The sequence below is a fragment of the Akebia trifoliata genome, chromosome 13 (genome assembly GCF_017979445.1).
Source record: "Akebia trifoliata isolate Shusen 1 chromosome 13, ASM1797944v1, whole genome shotgun sequence".
NCBI lineage: Eukaryota > Viridiplantae > Streptophyta > Magnoliopsida > Ranunculales > Lardizabalaceae > Akebia > Akebia trifoliata.
Window position 1 is genome coordinate 28502343 of NC_141387.1, and position 17804 is coordinate 28520146.

General features: G+C 33.4%; 2 protein-coding genes across 2 annotated transcripts in view; both read right to left on the bottom strand.

The window, feature by feature from the left end:
- The window catches only part of LOC147388205 (putative disease resistance protein RGA3), a 48278-nt gene extending 46146 nt beyond the window's left edge, over window positions 1-2132 (bottom strand). The window contains exon 1 of the transcript XR_015171398.1: window positions 1838-2132. The gene's annotated coding sequence lies outside the window, so the exon portion shown is untranslated. The remainder of the gene's footprint in view (window positions 1-1837) is intronic.
- Window positions 2133-2386: 254 nt separating this feature from the next.
- On the bottom strand, window positions 2387-5611 carry LOC147388207 (putative disease resistance protein RGA3). The gene is given in 2 exon segments (XM_086421399.1): window positions 2387-5488; window positions 5491-5611. Coding segments are annotated over 2 exon segments (3045 nt in total). The 5' UTR covers window positions 5578-5611; the 3' UTR covers window positions 2387-2530.
- Between the last annotated feature and the right edge of the window lie 12193 nt (window positions 5612-17804).

A 17804-nucleotide genomic window follows, 5' to 3' on the forward strand; every position in this document is an offset into this window, starting at 1 on the left:
TCATAGATTTGCCAATTTAATCGACTGACCTAATTTAGTGGATTTTGCTGAATTTTGAGATAGCACTGTTGTTTGCAAGACAAACCAAGTAACACATCTTTATTAGCCCCTTGAGAAATGTTCAAGAAAGCCAAACATAAGAAAAAAACCTATTCCTCATGCCTAAACAGGCCTAAAAATAGGGGGAGGCGGACTCGCTTATGGCCCCAATGGAGTCAAAAATATACCTTTGATAGGCCATTTACATTAATGTCAAGGCATATAACATGCCTACTAGATGATATAAGCTAATATAAAATAATAATAAAAAACAAGCAGCAGAGTGTTGAAAATAAGAGAGAAGAAAGATATCATTCCAAAAGACAATTACAAAATTTGAAAAATTCAAATACAAGGTACCATGACCTTTAAAAGCAATTAGGAACCATTACACTTGAAGGAAAAAAAACTAAAAATTAAAATAGAGATGTACTCTAAAAACCCTAACAGTTGACACAATGAAAGATGGAAGATATGTCGTAGCAATATACAACATATTGCTTCGGAGAATCTAATTATCAACAATCCCTGATCAACTATTTGTTGTTCATCAGGTATTGTTTTCTCTCAATTCATTGTTTAATGGTTCAATGGATCTGATCACCTCACCCAAAACTTTAGGATAAGATTTGAGGTAAGTTTCTATACCACTAACATTTTATAATTATCAATAATGTACTTTAACATGTTATTTAATATTATAACATAAAAAATGTAAATAAATTCATAAAATAACTAAATGATGATCTTGTAACAAGAGTAATGATAATGATAGTAATTAAATTAGGGTCATTATCTAGTATGAGAGATTGGTAAATATGTGACATAAGAATTAATGTTTGACAGTAATTGTATTAGGGGCATTATTTAGTTTGAGAGATTGGTAAATACGTGGCATAAGAATTAGTGTTAGATGGATAATATCGAAAAACACTTGGTGGTCATTATGCAACAATTAGTGTACGATACAAGATACAAAACAATCTATGCTTTATGGAATTGAATAATGGTCGATCAAGAAAGAAATGAACCCTTAGAGGAATACGGGTAAAGGTTGAGATAGATGAGTGGTAAGACTAGAAAATACAAATTCAGAATGAGTACTTCAATGGGCTTTTTGATAATGACTTCAATAGAAGATAAAATAAAGGAAAGTCAATGGTTTAGGCTTTATACAACGAAGAACAATGATGCCACCACTGTGAAATAAAGTTCTAAAATCTAAGGCTCAGAAAAGATGATAAAACTGAAACTTATGCACAGTGCAGTAATAAGAAAAGATATAGAGAGGCATGACTTAACTAAAGATACGACTCGAGAAATAGTTGAATTCAAAATATGGGATTTCATATTGTGGATCCCAATATTTAGGATTAACGTGTAGAAGGGGACGGTGATACACACATACATACATATATCTATATAGGGTTGGGCTCGGGTGACTCACGAAGAATGACTCATGAGAGAACACATGATCTCAACATGTAAACAATGGTTGAGATTTATACGTATCCAAGTAACATAAATTGCAATGATACTTAATTCGAGGATGAATCTCAACTGTTGGATTTCATGTTTACACAGTTGGGATTGTATGCTTTTTCCATGAGTCATTCTTCACGAGTCAATGGATCCCAACTATATATCAAAGGACATCAAAACAGTGTTATTCAGACATAGTCACTGTTGTTAGACCATGCACATCACAATTAGATGAACAACAAACCTCTCAATCAATTCAAAATTATAGTACAATGTGGGAAAATAATATCATATTTTGGCTCATGGAAGAACTTACTTGTTAGTATCCGCCATTAGGTCCATTAAAAAGAGCCCAAAACAGGAATCTGTTATATAGAGATGATATGTTGAATTGCAGATCTGGGGGGAAATTGCTCAAACCACCCACCCAATGAAGTATCACATAAAAAAGATGGAAGATCATCTTTTCACGTCTTTATTTTCTCCCGCCATTAATAAACATTGTATTCTTCGGAAAGTGACACATTGTACATGCTATTGGACAAGAAGTGAGTTCAGCAAACAGGGATTACTGGATCACATAAGTCAATTGAAGAACTATGGGCTACACACCTGAAAAACCATCCCAAATTATAACTTATCTCATTAATTGATCTAGGAGAGAAAATTAGAAAACTGACAGAAGTTTTAAGTCTTCAACTTTAGTACCTAAACATCTTTATCTTCTTAAGTTTTGAGCACAGGCGACATTCAGTTGAGAAGTTGACTCAAAATTTATCAATCGATAATTCAGTAATATGGGAAATCTTTGACCAATCCTCCCCTCCTTGTTGGCACCGTTTCTCTAGCAAGTCGCATTTACGGATTTGTAGAGAACGAAGTTGGGCAGGCAAACCTCCCTCTGGTAGGGATTCTAGTTTATGGCAGGATTCAATTCGCAAGTCTTTAAGAGAAGTAAGGCCTTGCAGCCCCACAGGTAGAGAGCATAGATTCACACATGCTGATATTTTTAGACATTTAAGTCCAGTTGGGAGACCCTTATCAGGGAAAGAAACAAGTTTCGCGGGCACCTGGAAATGTCTAATTCTTCAAGGGAGGATAACTCATGTAGCCCATTCGGTAGTGACTTGAGATTACCGCACACACTGATAGAAAATTTTTGAAGTTCGGTGGGTAGTACATTTTCCTGAAAGGATGTCAGTTTGGGACAACATGAAATGTCCAAATGATGGAGAGACACGAGGTTTTGTAAGCCAACCTCCCTTTGCAATTCCGTGAGTCGATAACAGTGCTGAATCCTCAATTCTTCCAGTGAGTGCAGAGGACGCAGCAAGCCTTCGGGTAGGGATGCTAGTTTTCTGAAGTTACAAATCTTCAAGGAGGTAAGAGATGTAAGATAAGGCACTGAGCTTAATATCATCTCATGGCATTCATTGAGAACTAAATTGGAAAGAGATGGAAATTTTGGGAGGGTAGCCATTTTTGGGCACTTCACGATGGTAAGCTTATGAAGGCAAGGAAATTCCCCATCTTCCACCTCATTCCATCCCTTCAAATCTTTCATTTCTTCAAATCTTAGTGATTCCAATCTTGGAAATCCCCTGACATTTCCATCACCAGAAAACTCACGACCCACATACTCCAAACCATTCATTGAATCAATGGTAAGATCTTTGAGTATCGGTAGCTGCCCAAGAGGTGGGAGGATTTGGCAACGGTTACAATTTAAGAGTTTGATGTTCACGATACGAGAAAATGCTGAATCTCCTACCCAATTTGGGAACTTGTCACCGTGATAAGAAGCAATCTTTAGTTCTTTGAGGTTTGTGTAGGGCTGGAGGCCTTCAAGTACCGTCTCATCAATTACATCCGGTGAACAAGACCTGCTACTCCATTCCAAGCTCAGCTTATGCAGATGTAGTTTATTCTTTAAATTTGCCTCCCTTGCTTTCGTAACATCGATGACATCTTCCAGCCTTTCAATCTTAAGGGCACCTCGAATATGCAACATGTCCTTCAGCTCTTCTATACCACACCCATTCTCTCTGCTTGTAACAAATCTATTCAATGTTTGCAGACAAGTTAATCTCCCAACACCATGTGGCATAGAAACAAGACGCCAACATCCAACTAAATCAAGATGTCGCAAGTTAACTAGGTTCCTCGATTCTCTGGGTAACTCAAGAAGCTTGTTGCAATTCATGAGAATTAATGTTTGTAAATTGTATAGGCAACTAGTAGACTCAGGTAACCTCTTGATGTCAGTTTGAGAGAGGTTAAGGTACCTCAGATGTTTCAAATCACCAATTGTATCAGGTAATTCGATCACAGCAACACGACTCAAATCCAATGTGCGTAAGAATTTTAAATTTACAATACACTTAAGAGCGACTTGCAAAGTAGGGGTCTCATGAGTACGATTACCAGATACTAGAAGAAATGTGCGACTCCTTGATGGGAGAAAAGTCTCAGATGTGATTGACTGGAATGTGTGAAGAAGAAACGATGCATGCCTGGTCCTCTCTGAGATAGTGCATGAATTATCACCCTCCATTGTAAAACACGCATCCCCTGAAACAACTTGTGCCAAATCATGAATCAAGTCATGCATAACAAACCGTTTCTCATCGATCTTAGAATGCTGAAAGAAGGACCTCCATAACAAATCATTGAAATATTCACGACCTATATCTTCCATGGTTTTCTTTCCCTTAGAATCAACAAAACCTGCCGCAATCCACATCAGGACCAAATTTTCCTTTTCAAACTCATAATCTTTGGGAAATATCGAGCAATAGGCAAAGCATTGCCTAAGATGTGCCGGAAGATGATTATAACTCAATCTTAGAGCTGGCAAAATTTTATTTTCATCAACTTCCCATATATCACTTTCTAAGATCATACGCCACTCGTCCTCGTCAACCTTAGCGTATAACAGACCCCCGAGCGTCTTTGCTGCCAAAGGCAAACCTTTGCATTTCTTGAGAATTTCCTTACCAATCCCCACCAAGTTCGGATACGCATCTGAATTCCCACCCACAAATGCTCTTTGTTTGAACAATAACCAACAATCTTCTTCTGATAAATACTCTAAACGATATGGTGTCGTGTCCATGGTTGTCGAAACTTCTACAATTCGAGTAGTAACAATAATTTTACTTCCTTTCGCCCCAACCTTGAAGGGTAGACTTACCATCTCCCATTCGTGCTTCTGTACATTCCATACATCATCTAAGACAAGAAGAAATCTCTTCCCTTTCAGAGTTTCCTGAAGCTTTTTTTGAAGTACATCCAACTCCATAAGATCACAGGGCATCTTTGTGGCGGACTCAATAATCGATTTTGTAATCCCTACTAAATCGAAATTGATGGACACACAAATCCACATTCTTAGCTCAGAAAAATGCTTCTCTACCCTTTCATGATTGTAAACCATTTGAGCAAGGGTTGTCTTCCCCAATCCTCCCATACCCACTATGGGAATTACAGAAAATTCAGAATTTCCACTACAATCATCCGATACTAACGATTCCACGATCTTGTTTCTATCATCCTTCCGTCCGAAAACTTGTTTTTCGTCAATCAACGAACTCGTCTTCAATGGTAACTCAGTCGTTTCCATAAATCTCGATCCGACCCGCTCCTTCAACTCAAGGTCATCTTTTTCTTTCGCAATATCATCCAGTTTCCCATTGATCTCCTGTATTTTTGAAGCGTAATCGAAATTGGATACAAATTTTTGGGGAAAATTGGGAGAATTGGATACCTGTTTCTCCTGTTTGAATCGATGAGCTTGGAAGTCGACTTCATCTAATAAATCTTCGATGTCGTAAGCCACACCTTTAAGATCAGTTAGCCATTCTTGGACAGAAGCGTTACTGATCTGCTTCTGCTCTGCATCGCTGAGAACGGCTTGGATCTTGGAAAGAGTTCTGGAAAGTTTTTTCAGATCCTTTTGAACCCCTAACAGAGATCCAAACTTTTAATTACTGGGGTAGCTAATCTGTCGAAAGCTACCTGAAGAGTAGCAGAAAGAAATGCCCCTCCAACAGCCATAAAAACCAGAGTTTTCAGATGGAAGAACAAGAAACCCTAAGAACCAGAGAGAGAGAGAGAGAGAGAGAGAGAGAGAGTGTGGTGTTTGAGACGTACAATGACTTCTTCTTGACTAATTTAATATTTGAGAGGCTCTCTATTTTTAAACTTATTACATGTGTGCTCTTTGCTCCAAGTCGTCTGTGAGAGACTAAATTAATATACCTAAATGACCTCATTTTCAATCCTTGGCGTACTTGACTTTGCCCTTCTACATTGCCGGATCATGTGTTTTCACATAATTCATTTTACATCATTGGTTCAAATATCAGTTTCACTCCGAGATCGAGTTATTTTTTAAATTAAAAAATAAAATTTCTGAATTTTACCAACCCAGACTGAATTTTTAAAATTATCGTATAAATCATCTTGATTGTTAAATGAGGCAAATGCAAGACAACTCACGTTGAATTTCTGCACGTTCTTGTATGATATTGAGCTAATCATCTCATTCTTGGATGAGATATGAAATCATGTTTATCGTGAGTCACCAAATATGTTGACCCATTATCTTAAACCTCTTCATTATCATCTCGTAGAAAATCAATGATTTTCTAACAAAATTTCAAGGGAAAGGATTTAGAATTATGTGGTCAAAAATGTTAGATTTTGACTAGAGATTGAAAATGAGGGGTTTTATGTTCAATTTTTACTAGTCTTTCAAAGAAGACATACGTCAAGGGAGGTTACTCAAATATTAACCAAAATGTGAAGGACTGTGTCTATTCATTTAATCAAATCAACTATGTCCAGTCAATGTTGTCGGTCACAAGAACCCTATTTAAAATTATTGGAGTGTACCTTCACACTTTATTAAGTAGAAGGTGGCATTTGCAAGTGTACATGTATAAAAGGGTTTATTTATAATTTAATATGTTGATTAAAGGTTTTGAGACAATGATCCTTAAGACCTATTTTAAAAAAATATATATACGAAAAATACTTTTTTTTCTTTTTAAATATGAATTTTTTAATACTCACCTTGCCAAATATTAGTCTAAAAGATGATTTTTAAAGGAAAAATATCATAATTACGGGATTTTTTTAGTTTTAAATAAATGTGTTTATTTGAGAATATTTGAGGCATTCTAATGTCATACCCCATGATTATGGTCATTTTTAGATTAATGAAAAAAAAAAATGAATTTATTTTCTCTTTTCAAAATTAATAATCTTTTTAATTCATATAGATGATGATAATAACTATAATGATGATGATGGAGATGAGTATGGTCATCATCATCTAACTGATTCAGTCTATGAATATTGTGGTGGGATAAAATCGTCTCATATTCGGATCGTCCATTCACACCATCAATGCACATCTTGAGGTGGACACGTGACATCATTTTAAGAGAGTTCTATCTTATTAGGGAAGATTTCAAATTTAAAATGAATATTCACCTTGTTATGTAATTGTTAATTTGGATAAGGGGCAAGGTATTCAATTGTAATTAATTAGGGTTAAGACTCTAATTAGGATTTATCTATTTAAAAAGCTAGAGGCTATTATAAAATAGAGAAAAGAGGAAAAGGGGAGAAAAGAGAAAGAGGGGGAGAGGAAGCTATGTAAATCTGATATTTATAATGAAACGACTCCCCGAGCCCGTGAACGTAGGCATATTTGTTGAACCACGTAAAAAATATATCTTCTCCATTTTATTTATGCTCTTTTTATTATTTTGTGGATTAAATGTCGAAATAATGATCAATGTTGATTTATCACAAAATCGGCATCCACAAATATCATATTTATTAAAATATATAAATAATTAAAACATAACTTTAAAACTCGAATTGAATGTTCATCAAATTGATTCAATTGAAATATTAGAAAGTCGACGCAAATGAGTCAAAGAAAATTATATTGAATTTATGAATGAATTTTAATAAATAAAAAATATTTATTTTTTATTTTTTACATAGATAAAAATATTTTTGACATAGATATTGAATTGGTCAATTTTTTTTGTTTGACTTAGTATATTTTTAGATCAAACCATTTTGTAAAGTTGTTAAAAGGGTATTTCAGGTATTATTATTATTTTCTAAATCGTCAAAAGATACTTAATAGACTAATATTTTTATTATATGTGATATGGTCCCAATAATCTCATTTTGGGATCTTAATTTCACCAAGATTATCAAAGTTTTAGCACTAGTTCCCTTAAAATAATAATAAATTATATTAAATCCCAAATTAATGTGGCTAACAATAGTTTGTTACTAATTTCAGGTGAAAAGGACACATTCGGAAACCAACAAAAAAAATAACAATTACTGTTACAACATGCGAGCAAAAAGGAAGTATCCGGCAAAATCTCGAGGATTTCGGGCGCCACGTCACCGCGTCGCGGTCATTTCGAGGAATTTGTCCTCGAGATTTTTACAAAAGCTTCGGTGGTTGTAACTGATTGGGCCATTTGAATCGAATTATCCGTCAAATCACCTCGATTACCCAAATACGAACATTATAAATTGGGAGGTTGATTTTAGAGAAAGGGGCTCTTCTCCTCTTCTCTTCTTCCATAATTTTTTATTTTTATTTCTTAGAATTCTCTGTAATTTCCTTGTGAGAAAGCTCTTGAGTGTGGTAAGAACATCAACAGTGGGATTTCATTGTTTTTGTAATTCTTTGGAGAGATATAGAAGAAGAATTTCAGATCGATCATCATCTTTTTCACCCATGTTCTTTGCTCTTTTATTAATTTCTGCAATTTTAATTCTTGCGATGATTGGCTAAATTCTCATTAGAGAAGTTAAGAAAGCCATAGCAAATTCATCCCTCTAATATAATTTTAGATTCTTACTTTGTTTACATGTTTATTATTCTGAAAGTTCTCTTATGATTAAGATAATCTAGCTTATAGTCTGATCCAACGTAGATAGCCATTACTTAGATAAGTTCAAGAATGGCTATGCTCTGTGAAAAATCAGAAGATAAGTTAGGCAATCTAAATCATCTTAGTATTTTCATGGATAACTTTTGATTACTTTTAATGGTTCAATTGTTTCACCTTCCGATCCATGAGCAATGACTTGCTCTATGGATTGAGTTATCTCTTAGAACTAATCTATATTATGGATGATTTGCAAATGTTTGATTGACTTCTCTAAGCTTTCTCTCTTAGATTTTCAATCTTTATTTTCTGTTTTTAATTTCAATTGCAAGTAATTTTCATTTCATTTGTGCAACAAATCAATTCTGTTTTTAAATCAATCTGAACCAAAACTTTGTTTTGGTTTCTAACCGAATGAATCTTTGAATCTTCATTGTCCCTGTGGAACGAATTCGACTTGCCCAAAGTCTTAGTTCACATCTTAATTTTTGCATTTATTTAGCAAGTTTTACAACCGATCAATGTGGTATTTAAACGCTCCGTATTTTTTATTTTATTAAGGGACTATTCGATACATATTCTCAATAAATAGTCATGCACAATCATTATCTCAAAGGTTTTCTTCAATAAAAATACTTTTCTTACTTAACATAACAAGAAGTCTTATTAAAGATAGTTTTGCTCAAATGGACTACCACATAAGAAATCTAACACAACATCCTTCTAAATTAAAAAACTCAGATAAAAAAATATTAAAAATACAATTTCTTTTGGACTTGATCCAAGGTTTTGAAAATGGACAAGTATTAAACTTCCACCTAATTACCAATTTAAAATTAAAATTCAAGGGTGAAAAATCACATGTTTTGGTAAAACATTTTCCAAAGTTCATAGAATTTTGTACTTTACAACTAAACATCGAATCATAATTTTCGATCCCACAATGTGACCCCAAGAATCATAGTAACCCTTACTATACTAGTATTTCTTGATTTTTGACTAAAATGACCCTGAATATAATTATATTTGTTAAAAAATTACTATTTTATTTTAATTTATAAAAGATATAATTTAAAAATTAAATTATTTATTTATAATTTCTTTTTTAAAATTTCAAAAAGGTTTGTTTAAAAAAGTAGTTGCACTTTTCAACAACTTTTGTCCTTTTATAAAATTCAAATATTTTGAAAGGAATTGAAATTTCTTTAAAAATTGTTAGTCTTAGGACGAATTATCTTTTTTACTTCTAATTTTTTTAGTCTTATATAAAATAGGAGTGAGACTCACCTTAAGCTAATAAATGACTTCTCACTTCTAATAAATGTTATTTTATTATAAAGACTATGTTGCATATGCATAGCAACGGCTCGTCGTTGTGTTAATAAATGTGGGTCAACGATTGAGTGTTTAGGACGCTTTAGAGGTGTACTTTGCACTTCACATCATTGCAAGGAGTATTAATGAGCTCTTTCTTATTTGCTAAGTGTACCACTAAGGTTCTATCTTGATTGTTGGATAAAAGATCGAGTTGATTGGTGGTTTGGAGTTGTTGATTGTGGTCAAGACTATGGGTAAACATTGTTTGACCGCACAATGACTTGTCAATGGATATGACCACGGGTGAATAAGGTTTCTGCAAATGTTGGTGTCCATTCCAAAAGGGTGTGATGATCTAAGAAGAACCCTCAGATGACTGTTGAAGTAATAGTTATGGTGTCTATCCAAAGAGAGACATTCACTCTATAAATTCTAATTTTAAGAACCCATTTTAAAATACTGAAAATTGTAGATTTCTTATATTTTCAAATCTCTCTCTTTCTCTTTTTTTTTCTTGAGCATAAATTCTTAGTATTCAGATCACTTCCTGTTAGTACATAAACAATAAGAGATAATAGAGAGACTGGACTTTGTTATATTTTGAGAATGTATTTGCTTGAACCCATTTGCATTCTCAATTTAATACCAGAAGAGGGCAAATAATGTTTAAAGAAAACGTCGTTACAAAGTGCTTCGAAGAAAAATCAATCTTTTTATTAAGTTTAAATGTGAAAGTAGGGGCATTTGAGGGATTCAAAATTTGGTGTCAAACCAGTTCTACTCTACTTTCTCTCATTATAATAGTATTATCCCCAACTTGTAAATACTGAATTAATGTTACCTGTAGTGCAAAACTCAAAGTTCCAACTTTTTTTTTCTAATTTTTTATTAAAAAATAAAGATATTTTGTTTGACGTATGTATAAAATTTATTTAAAAAGCATTTATTATTACTCATTTCGCAAAATGGGAGTTTGTAAGCTTGATTTCATATGATTTCTTCTAAATGACAATAATGGTAATTATGTTTAGAGTATCACATGTTGGGAAGCGACCATGAAAATCTTATTGTGAAAACATTATTATCGACTCCCTTCCTCCCTTAGGAGATTAAGCAATCCTCGACTTCTGTGGAAACCCAAAGCACCTTCTACTCTTTCTTTACTTTTTTAATTTTCACTTGGTGCGACTCTCTCAATCCTTTTAGTTACCGATAGTATGAATAGTTTGCCAAGTCCCAACACTAGTGCCTGATCGATCGTTGTAAATTGGTGGAAGGGTGGATTGGTCGTTGGATCTCTTCATTTGTGTTAGTCACTGAAATCGCCTCGACCCCTTTTTACTAAATAGTGAAGGGGAGTTTGATTGATAAATGGGGGATTTTGAAAAGCAGGAGTCGCCACCTAGTTTAGGTCTATGAACCGAAAATAACTCCAAATGGATATGGGTCGATCAAAATGATCGGTCTCTACTACGATCCAAAATGGGTAAGGGGTCAGGTTACGGGTTTCGGAAGGTGTTAGGCACCGAACCCGCCCATTCTAAATGATCAGTCTCTACTACGATCCAAAATTATCTTATGGTCAACATACAAAGACTACGATCCCATCATCATCATCAACTTATGTCGGATTTGCCAAATGAATCCTATGACTAAGATTCTCCCCTTATTATATGATTTCTTTGATTCCGTTCAAAATGGAAGGATTGAAAAAGCTTTAATTTAGCACCATGATCTAAAATCAATTAAAAATTTTCACATGAAATATTTTCCCAACATTCAAAATAAGAACTCATGAAAATCCCTTAAATAGGGAAATAGGAAACTGTCAAATTGGAACTTATGAAGCTTCTAAATTAAGAACTTGAATTTTCCTAAATTAGAATTTGAAAAAGATATGGTGAGTTCCAAAATTAGAAGTTTATAAAATGAATTCCCTAAAATGGAAAGTTTCCAAAAATACCGATTCCAAAATTAGAAGATCTTGAATTTCCATACAAGCTAAGCTTCTAAATGAAAAATGTAAATCTTCTCAATTGGGAGATTGCTAAAATATGAAACTTCATGAATATACTTTTTTCCAAAATAGAAGATTATATACTTTCCATATTAGAAAGTTTCCAAATATCAATTTTTCGAAATAAACGTGGTTCATGATCTTTTGGAATAGAAAATTTGAGTAACAAAAATTCAGCAATTTATGACTTTCAAAGAAAGATTTTATATCATAGGTGAAGAAGATGCTTGTTTTTAGGAGGATTTGCTTGTTTGTAGGTCATGAGTGAAGAAGTGATGTTGTAGCAACGTATTTGTATTTAAATCTTTCATTTCAATGAAAAGAATTATCCAAAAAATTGTCTCAAGAGGTCAGTAACCCTCCAAATAACCATTTCTTTTTCAAAATTTGCATGTAACACTATTGTAAAAGAAATTTGTTTTAAGAATGCAACACATTATCTATACAAGCATCAAAAACATAATTACAAATTATTTTCGTAAATATATAAGTTAACTTCTTTTTTTGTTTTGTTTTCAAAAACTAAAATCCTTCTTTGCAAGTAATAAATTTATATTAAATATGGATATTTTAAACTAGAATACATAATTCATATGAAAAAATGAAAGATTTTACGTAATATCTATTAGTTTTAAAAGTTACGAAAGTCTTCAACCATTTATAATATGGAAAAAATGGTAAAGTAAATTAGTTCTAGGTACCCATGGGGTAGAATTAAATTGTTCTCGTTCCTATTGAGTTTGATTTCTTTTAGACTCAATTTTAATTAGGTATTGAAATAGGGATCTGAAATCGAGGTTTTCAGTTCCGATTAAATGGGTATTAATAGACACCCCTAGCTACAACTTGGGTGTACTAAACCCAAATTCATTGGGGTTGACTTAACTAGGGTTGGCAATGATCCGAAATATACCCGATGTCTAAATCGATCCGAAAAAACATAAAAAATCATATCTGAATGTACCCCAATTTGCCCTAAAAAAATCCAATCCAAACATATTTTAATTTATTATTATTATTTTTTAATTTCATATAAATACATATAAATAAAATGTTTTTGTTTTTTATTTCCCTCTATATTTTTAGTTGAAAAGTGGATTTTTTTTTAAAATTTTCAAAAATTGATAATTTGAAAATAAGGCATGCGTTCAGATCGGATCGAATCGGTTTCAGATTAAGGATGAAATGAAATGGATTGGATTCAGTTTGCCTATTCATTAATCCGATCTGATTGGGTACATGTTCAAAAAAAATTGGATCGGTATTGATCCATAGTGAACCAATCTGTTGACAAGTCCTAAACTTAACCTAGGGTTAGGTTTGGGAACAATTAGCTTGGGTTTAGTCTCGAGTTCTGCAAAATAAAAAAAATAATCGAAATAAATATTGTTGAGTTCAAGAATAGGCATGAGGTTGCTCAATTTGTCCAAACCCAACTTAATATGTTGTAACACAAAAACATTTTCCCATTTCTTTGTTTCTTTCTCATTTACTAATGCATGGTTATTTCATTAAATACTTAATTGCTTTGTTAGTAATATTTTTGTTTATGTAATTCTATAATGTAACATAATGATTATTTAGCATCTTTGAACATTTATTTTGTTAGAAATTGCGATTAACAATAAATAATGGACGTGGCTACTTTAGTTAATCATCTTCTTCTTTTTTAAATTTGCTTATAATTTTATTATAAAAACTTTGGAATACAATTTTAGAATAAATAATTGCAAGTTTTATATTCTTTTAGGTACCACAAAATTATCAAGTACTAGAGCTTGCTTCGGCCTATTTGGGGTTAAGGGGGTAAAAGAGAAAAATAAATAAAGTTGTAGGAGTGTTAATAAAAAAGAAGGAGAAGAACAAAAAAATTTCCTTGAGATGTGTGCAAGATTCAATCTTAACCCACTCTTTATAGTTGGATAAACATTGGGGAAAGAGAACCGGTGTGTTTAATTATATAAGATTAATGAGGAATGGACCGAGTCGGCTTTGGTTGGGTTCAGATTGAGCATTTCTTGCACTAGAAAAAGGAGGATTGGGCTAATTAATATTTGGGTCTAGCCTAAACAATCAATTTTGAGTCTAAAATTCTAGTTCAATTCTGATCCATTTAATGGTCTACTCTAGGCAGGCTGGGTCCGGGCTAAACGGGTCAATTTTTTAGTCTAAAAATCTAGCTCAAGTCCGAACTATTTAATGGTCTTGGGGTTGGGGTAGTCTTGAGAAAAACTTTAGGTCCAAGTCCATCCTAACAACATTGGGGCCAATTTTGAATATAATACTGAAGTATATGATCGAGAAGGGCTGGCTGCAATGGCCAAGGCATCCCTCCACAAAGGGAGATGTCTCATGTCCTCTCGTTAGGTGATATATGGTGCTCTAAGAGGCTAGTTGCATCACCCCTACTTGTCAGGCCTACGGTCTGGAGCTCTATTATTAAAAAAATAAGAAAATATTAAAGTATATTCACCTTTCTGTGAAGGACTTTTCTTGCCTCTCCATCAAACGTGCCGTTGAGATTAGAGAAACATAGATTTCTTAGAGATTAATTTTCTTGGGAATCCCTAACATCACAATGTTCTGTTTGATAGAGAGGCACGCGGCTAATTTTTGTGCCAATAGAAGTTTTTCTTTTGGGTTAGTTAATGTTTTCAATTTGATTACATAGTCTTCTTTGGTATGATCCCACAATATCATTTATTCTTCAATGACAGAAATATTTCCATTTGCAAACTATTGAATGAAAAGAATGCCTCCCTAAACCCCTTCATGTCCATCATCTCTTACTCACTTAAATTTTCAATCATGAGGTTTTTTTTTTATAAGTGAAATTTTATTTGATAAGATGACGGGTCCTAAAAAAAAAAAAAAGTATACAATCAACTATCTCCCACCTAAATAAAAAAATCTTCAAAAAACAACTCTCTAAACCTTTGAGCTGTTTAAACCACCGAAGAAAAAAAAAAAAAAAAAACCAAGAATATTGACAATTAGCTTTTGCATTGACCTTTCTTTCCCATCAAACATGCCTCCATTCTTCTCTTTTCCTCAATCTCCAACAAATTGCAAAGGGCTTAAATTTCCAAAGAATCTTCCTCTTGTCATAAAAGGAAGTAGACTTTCAACCAACCAAGAGAGAGATAACAAAATATTGTTGACACCAAGAAACCTTGAATAAAGAGAGAAAAAAAGAGCACATTCAGGAAGTCAACTCATAATGAATATGAAGATGATCCGCCAACTCCCCACCCACTTTACACAAATAACAATAATCCACCAAAACAAAACCCTTATGTCTTATAAGATCAATCGTAGGGAGTTTATTCAAAGTCACCAACCAAATGAAGAAAGAAACTTTGGTAGGCAAGGAAGACAAAACAAAGGAAACAGGGAAACAAGGGTTTTGGTTTTCTTTTACAATTGAGTAGATAAACTTAATCAAGAAGCATTTGTCTCGACTACCTTGCCAAACCCGTCGATCTGCCTTGTTCAAGGAAGGGTTCGTAGAAGCAAGCAAGTTTGGGATTGTAGTTACATCTCCAATCTCACTAACATTCAGTCATCTTTTGAGACCGATACCGAGGGATGGGAATCTCAACACAACCCGCGAATACAACACGAAGTTAGTGGGTTTGGGTCATAACAGTACCAACCTTTCTAACACTATTATGAAATTGGTTGGGTTCTGGGCGTCAACCCACTTAAATCGTTTTGACACATTTAGGTATTGTCATTAACGTGTAATTTTAAATATATCAACAATTGTTTAAGAATTTTTTAAATTATTCATTTTTTTTATAGAATTTTTTCATAATACAATTTTTTTTTCCAAATTCTGTCAAATATGAAGGGTGTTTTCAGATATTTTTAAAGCAATTAATGGTTAAGATTTAGTTTGTCACTTTTCTTACTAATTTATTTATATTTATAATTCTTTACTCTATTTTTTAAGTTTACTTTATTTTTTTCATTGAAATCTAGAGGTATGTAGTGTTTGATTCCCAATATGGGCAAAATGACAATCAAGAAGATTTAAGGTCTTACTTAGTAAGGCTAGTATGTCTCATGTGATAATGAAATACACTTTATTTCGCCAATAATAATAATAATGAAAAATGCTTTCCTTACTTACCATATTAAGTAGGGAAAGTTTTCTGACCACATCACCTTATGGCATCCAAAAACATGATCTAATGCCAAAGGTTGTAAAGGACAAAATTCTATGAATTTTAATTTTTTTTTTTTTTTTTTTCAAAAGAAAGTCATTTTTCACTATTGAACTTAGTTTACGGTTGTGTGACATTCTTTTTAATTATGGTACTTTTGTTTTTGTGATGGAAATAGAACTTATTTTTCCCAATAAAGATTAGAATTTTATTAAATAGGTTATATATGTGTTGGGTCAGATATACCTATTTATAAATGGGTTAGGTTTGGGATTAAGTTTTTTACACGATTATTAAATGGGTTGGGTTTTGGTTTAGTAAATTTTTATAATACCCTTAATTCAACATGACCCGACCCATTGCCACCCCCACCGATACCCCAAGATACACTACTCTCACTCGGAACCAAGAAAACAGAGACTGACTGCACCAACAATCATCCAAAAAACGAATTCAATCACCTCTCCCAACATCATAATGAATATACTCCCCCAAAGTTGGACCCAACTAGAAATACCTCTCCAAAAATCACACCAAAAGGCAATCTACCCGATTTACACTCCCACACCAAAGGATCTTTCCCAAACTTTATTGTAATTATCTTCCTCCATAACTCCTCTTTCTCATTGCCGAACCACTAGTACCACTTACTGAACAAAGTTTGATTCACTAGCCTTAACCTCTTAATTCCAAGGTCACCCACCATCCTAGACTGACAAAAAACTTCCTACTTACAAGGTGAAGCTTGTGATTCCCTACATTGTAATTCCATTAAAAACCTCAGACCAATTTTTCTTGTTGAGCCTCAATCTTTCTCAGCAAATAGAACAATGATAAGAAATGAGTAAGTATGCTAGATAAAGTGCTCCTAATAAGTATCAAGTTACCACCTTTAGATAGATACTTAACTTTCCATGAGCCCTATCTCTTTCTCACCCTCTCCACCACCAACTCTCAAATCAAGACTTACTTGTACTCCGCTCCCAACTTGGCAACCCATGAACTCAGTCCAAGCATCTATGTCAGCAACCTCTTCTATCTCATACAGCTTGCTCTTATCGCATACATATCTCCTATCCTGCAAATTAATAGGAATGCCTAACACAACCTCAAACCAACTCAGCAGCCCCTTAAAAAAACACACTTGAAGACAGTGGATCACCTTGCCTCAAACCTTTCATGCTCCTAAAGAAACTAGCAAGACTCCCATTGACCAAAATAGAAAAGAAAGCCGAAGACACACATTTGCTCATCTAAATTATCCATTTACCCCAGAACCCATACGGTCCGAAAGGAAATTTCAATTGACATAATCGTAAGCCTCTTCTATATCCATTTTGCACACTGAACCTAGTTTTCCCAATCTTTTCCTAGAGTCAATACACTCATTTGCAACTAGAACCTCATCTAAGATTTGTCTCCATTTAATGAATGCCCCTTGCTCCTTCTCAATAATATTTGGAATCCCACATTTTAATCTTGAGACAAGCATCTTTGCCAGAATCCTATATATCAAAATATATTTTATTTTGTTTTCTTAGAGACATAATGGCTATGGACCGTTTGTATCCAACACCTCTAGATAATATAATTATGTTTTTAAAATAATTTATGATGAGGATATTTTTGTTAGAAGTTTAATGGTGTTGGATGTCTTATCCCCAATACCTTTTGATACATAATGATCCTTTCGAATATTTTTGATAGTTGGACACTAATCAAGTACAGAGGATCCACTCTTTTCAAGTGGCTGCAAAGGGTAATATTTGAGTGATTTATACTAATCAAGTAGAGAATTCGTACTTTGCACTCAATAAAATAGGAGCATTTGATAATTTTAGAATA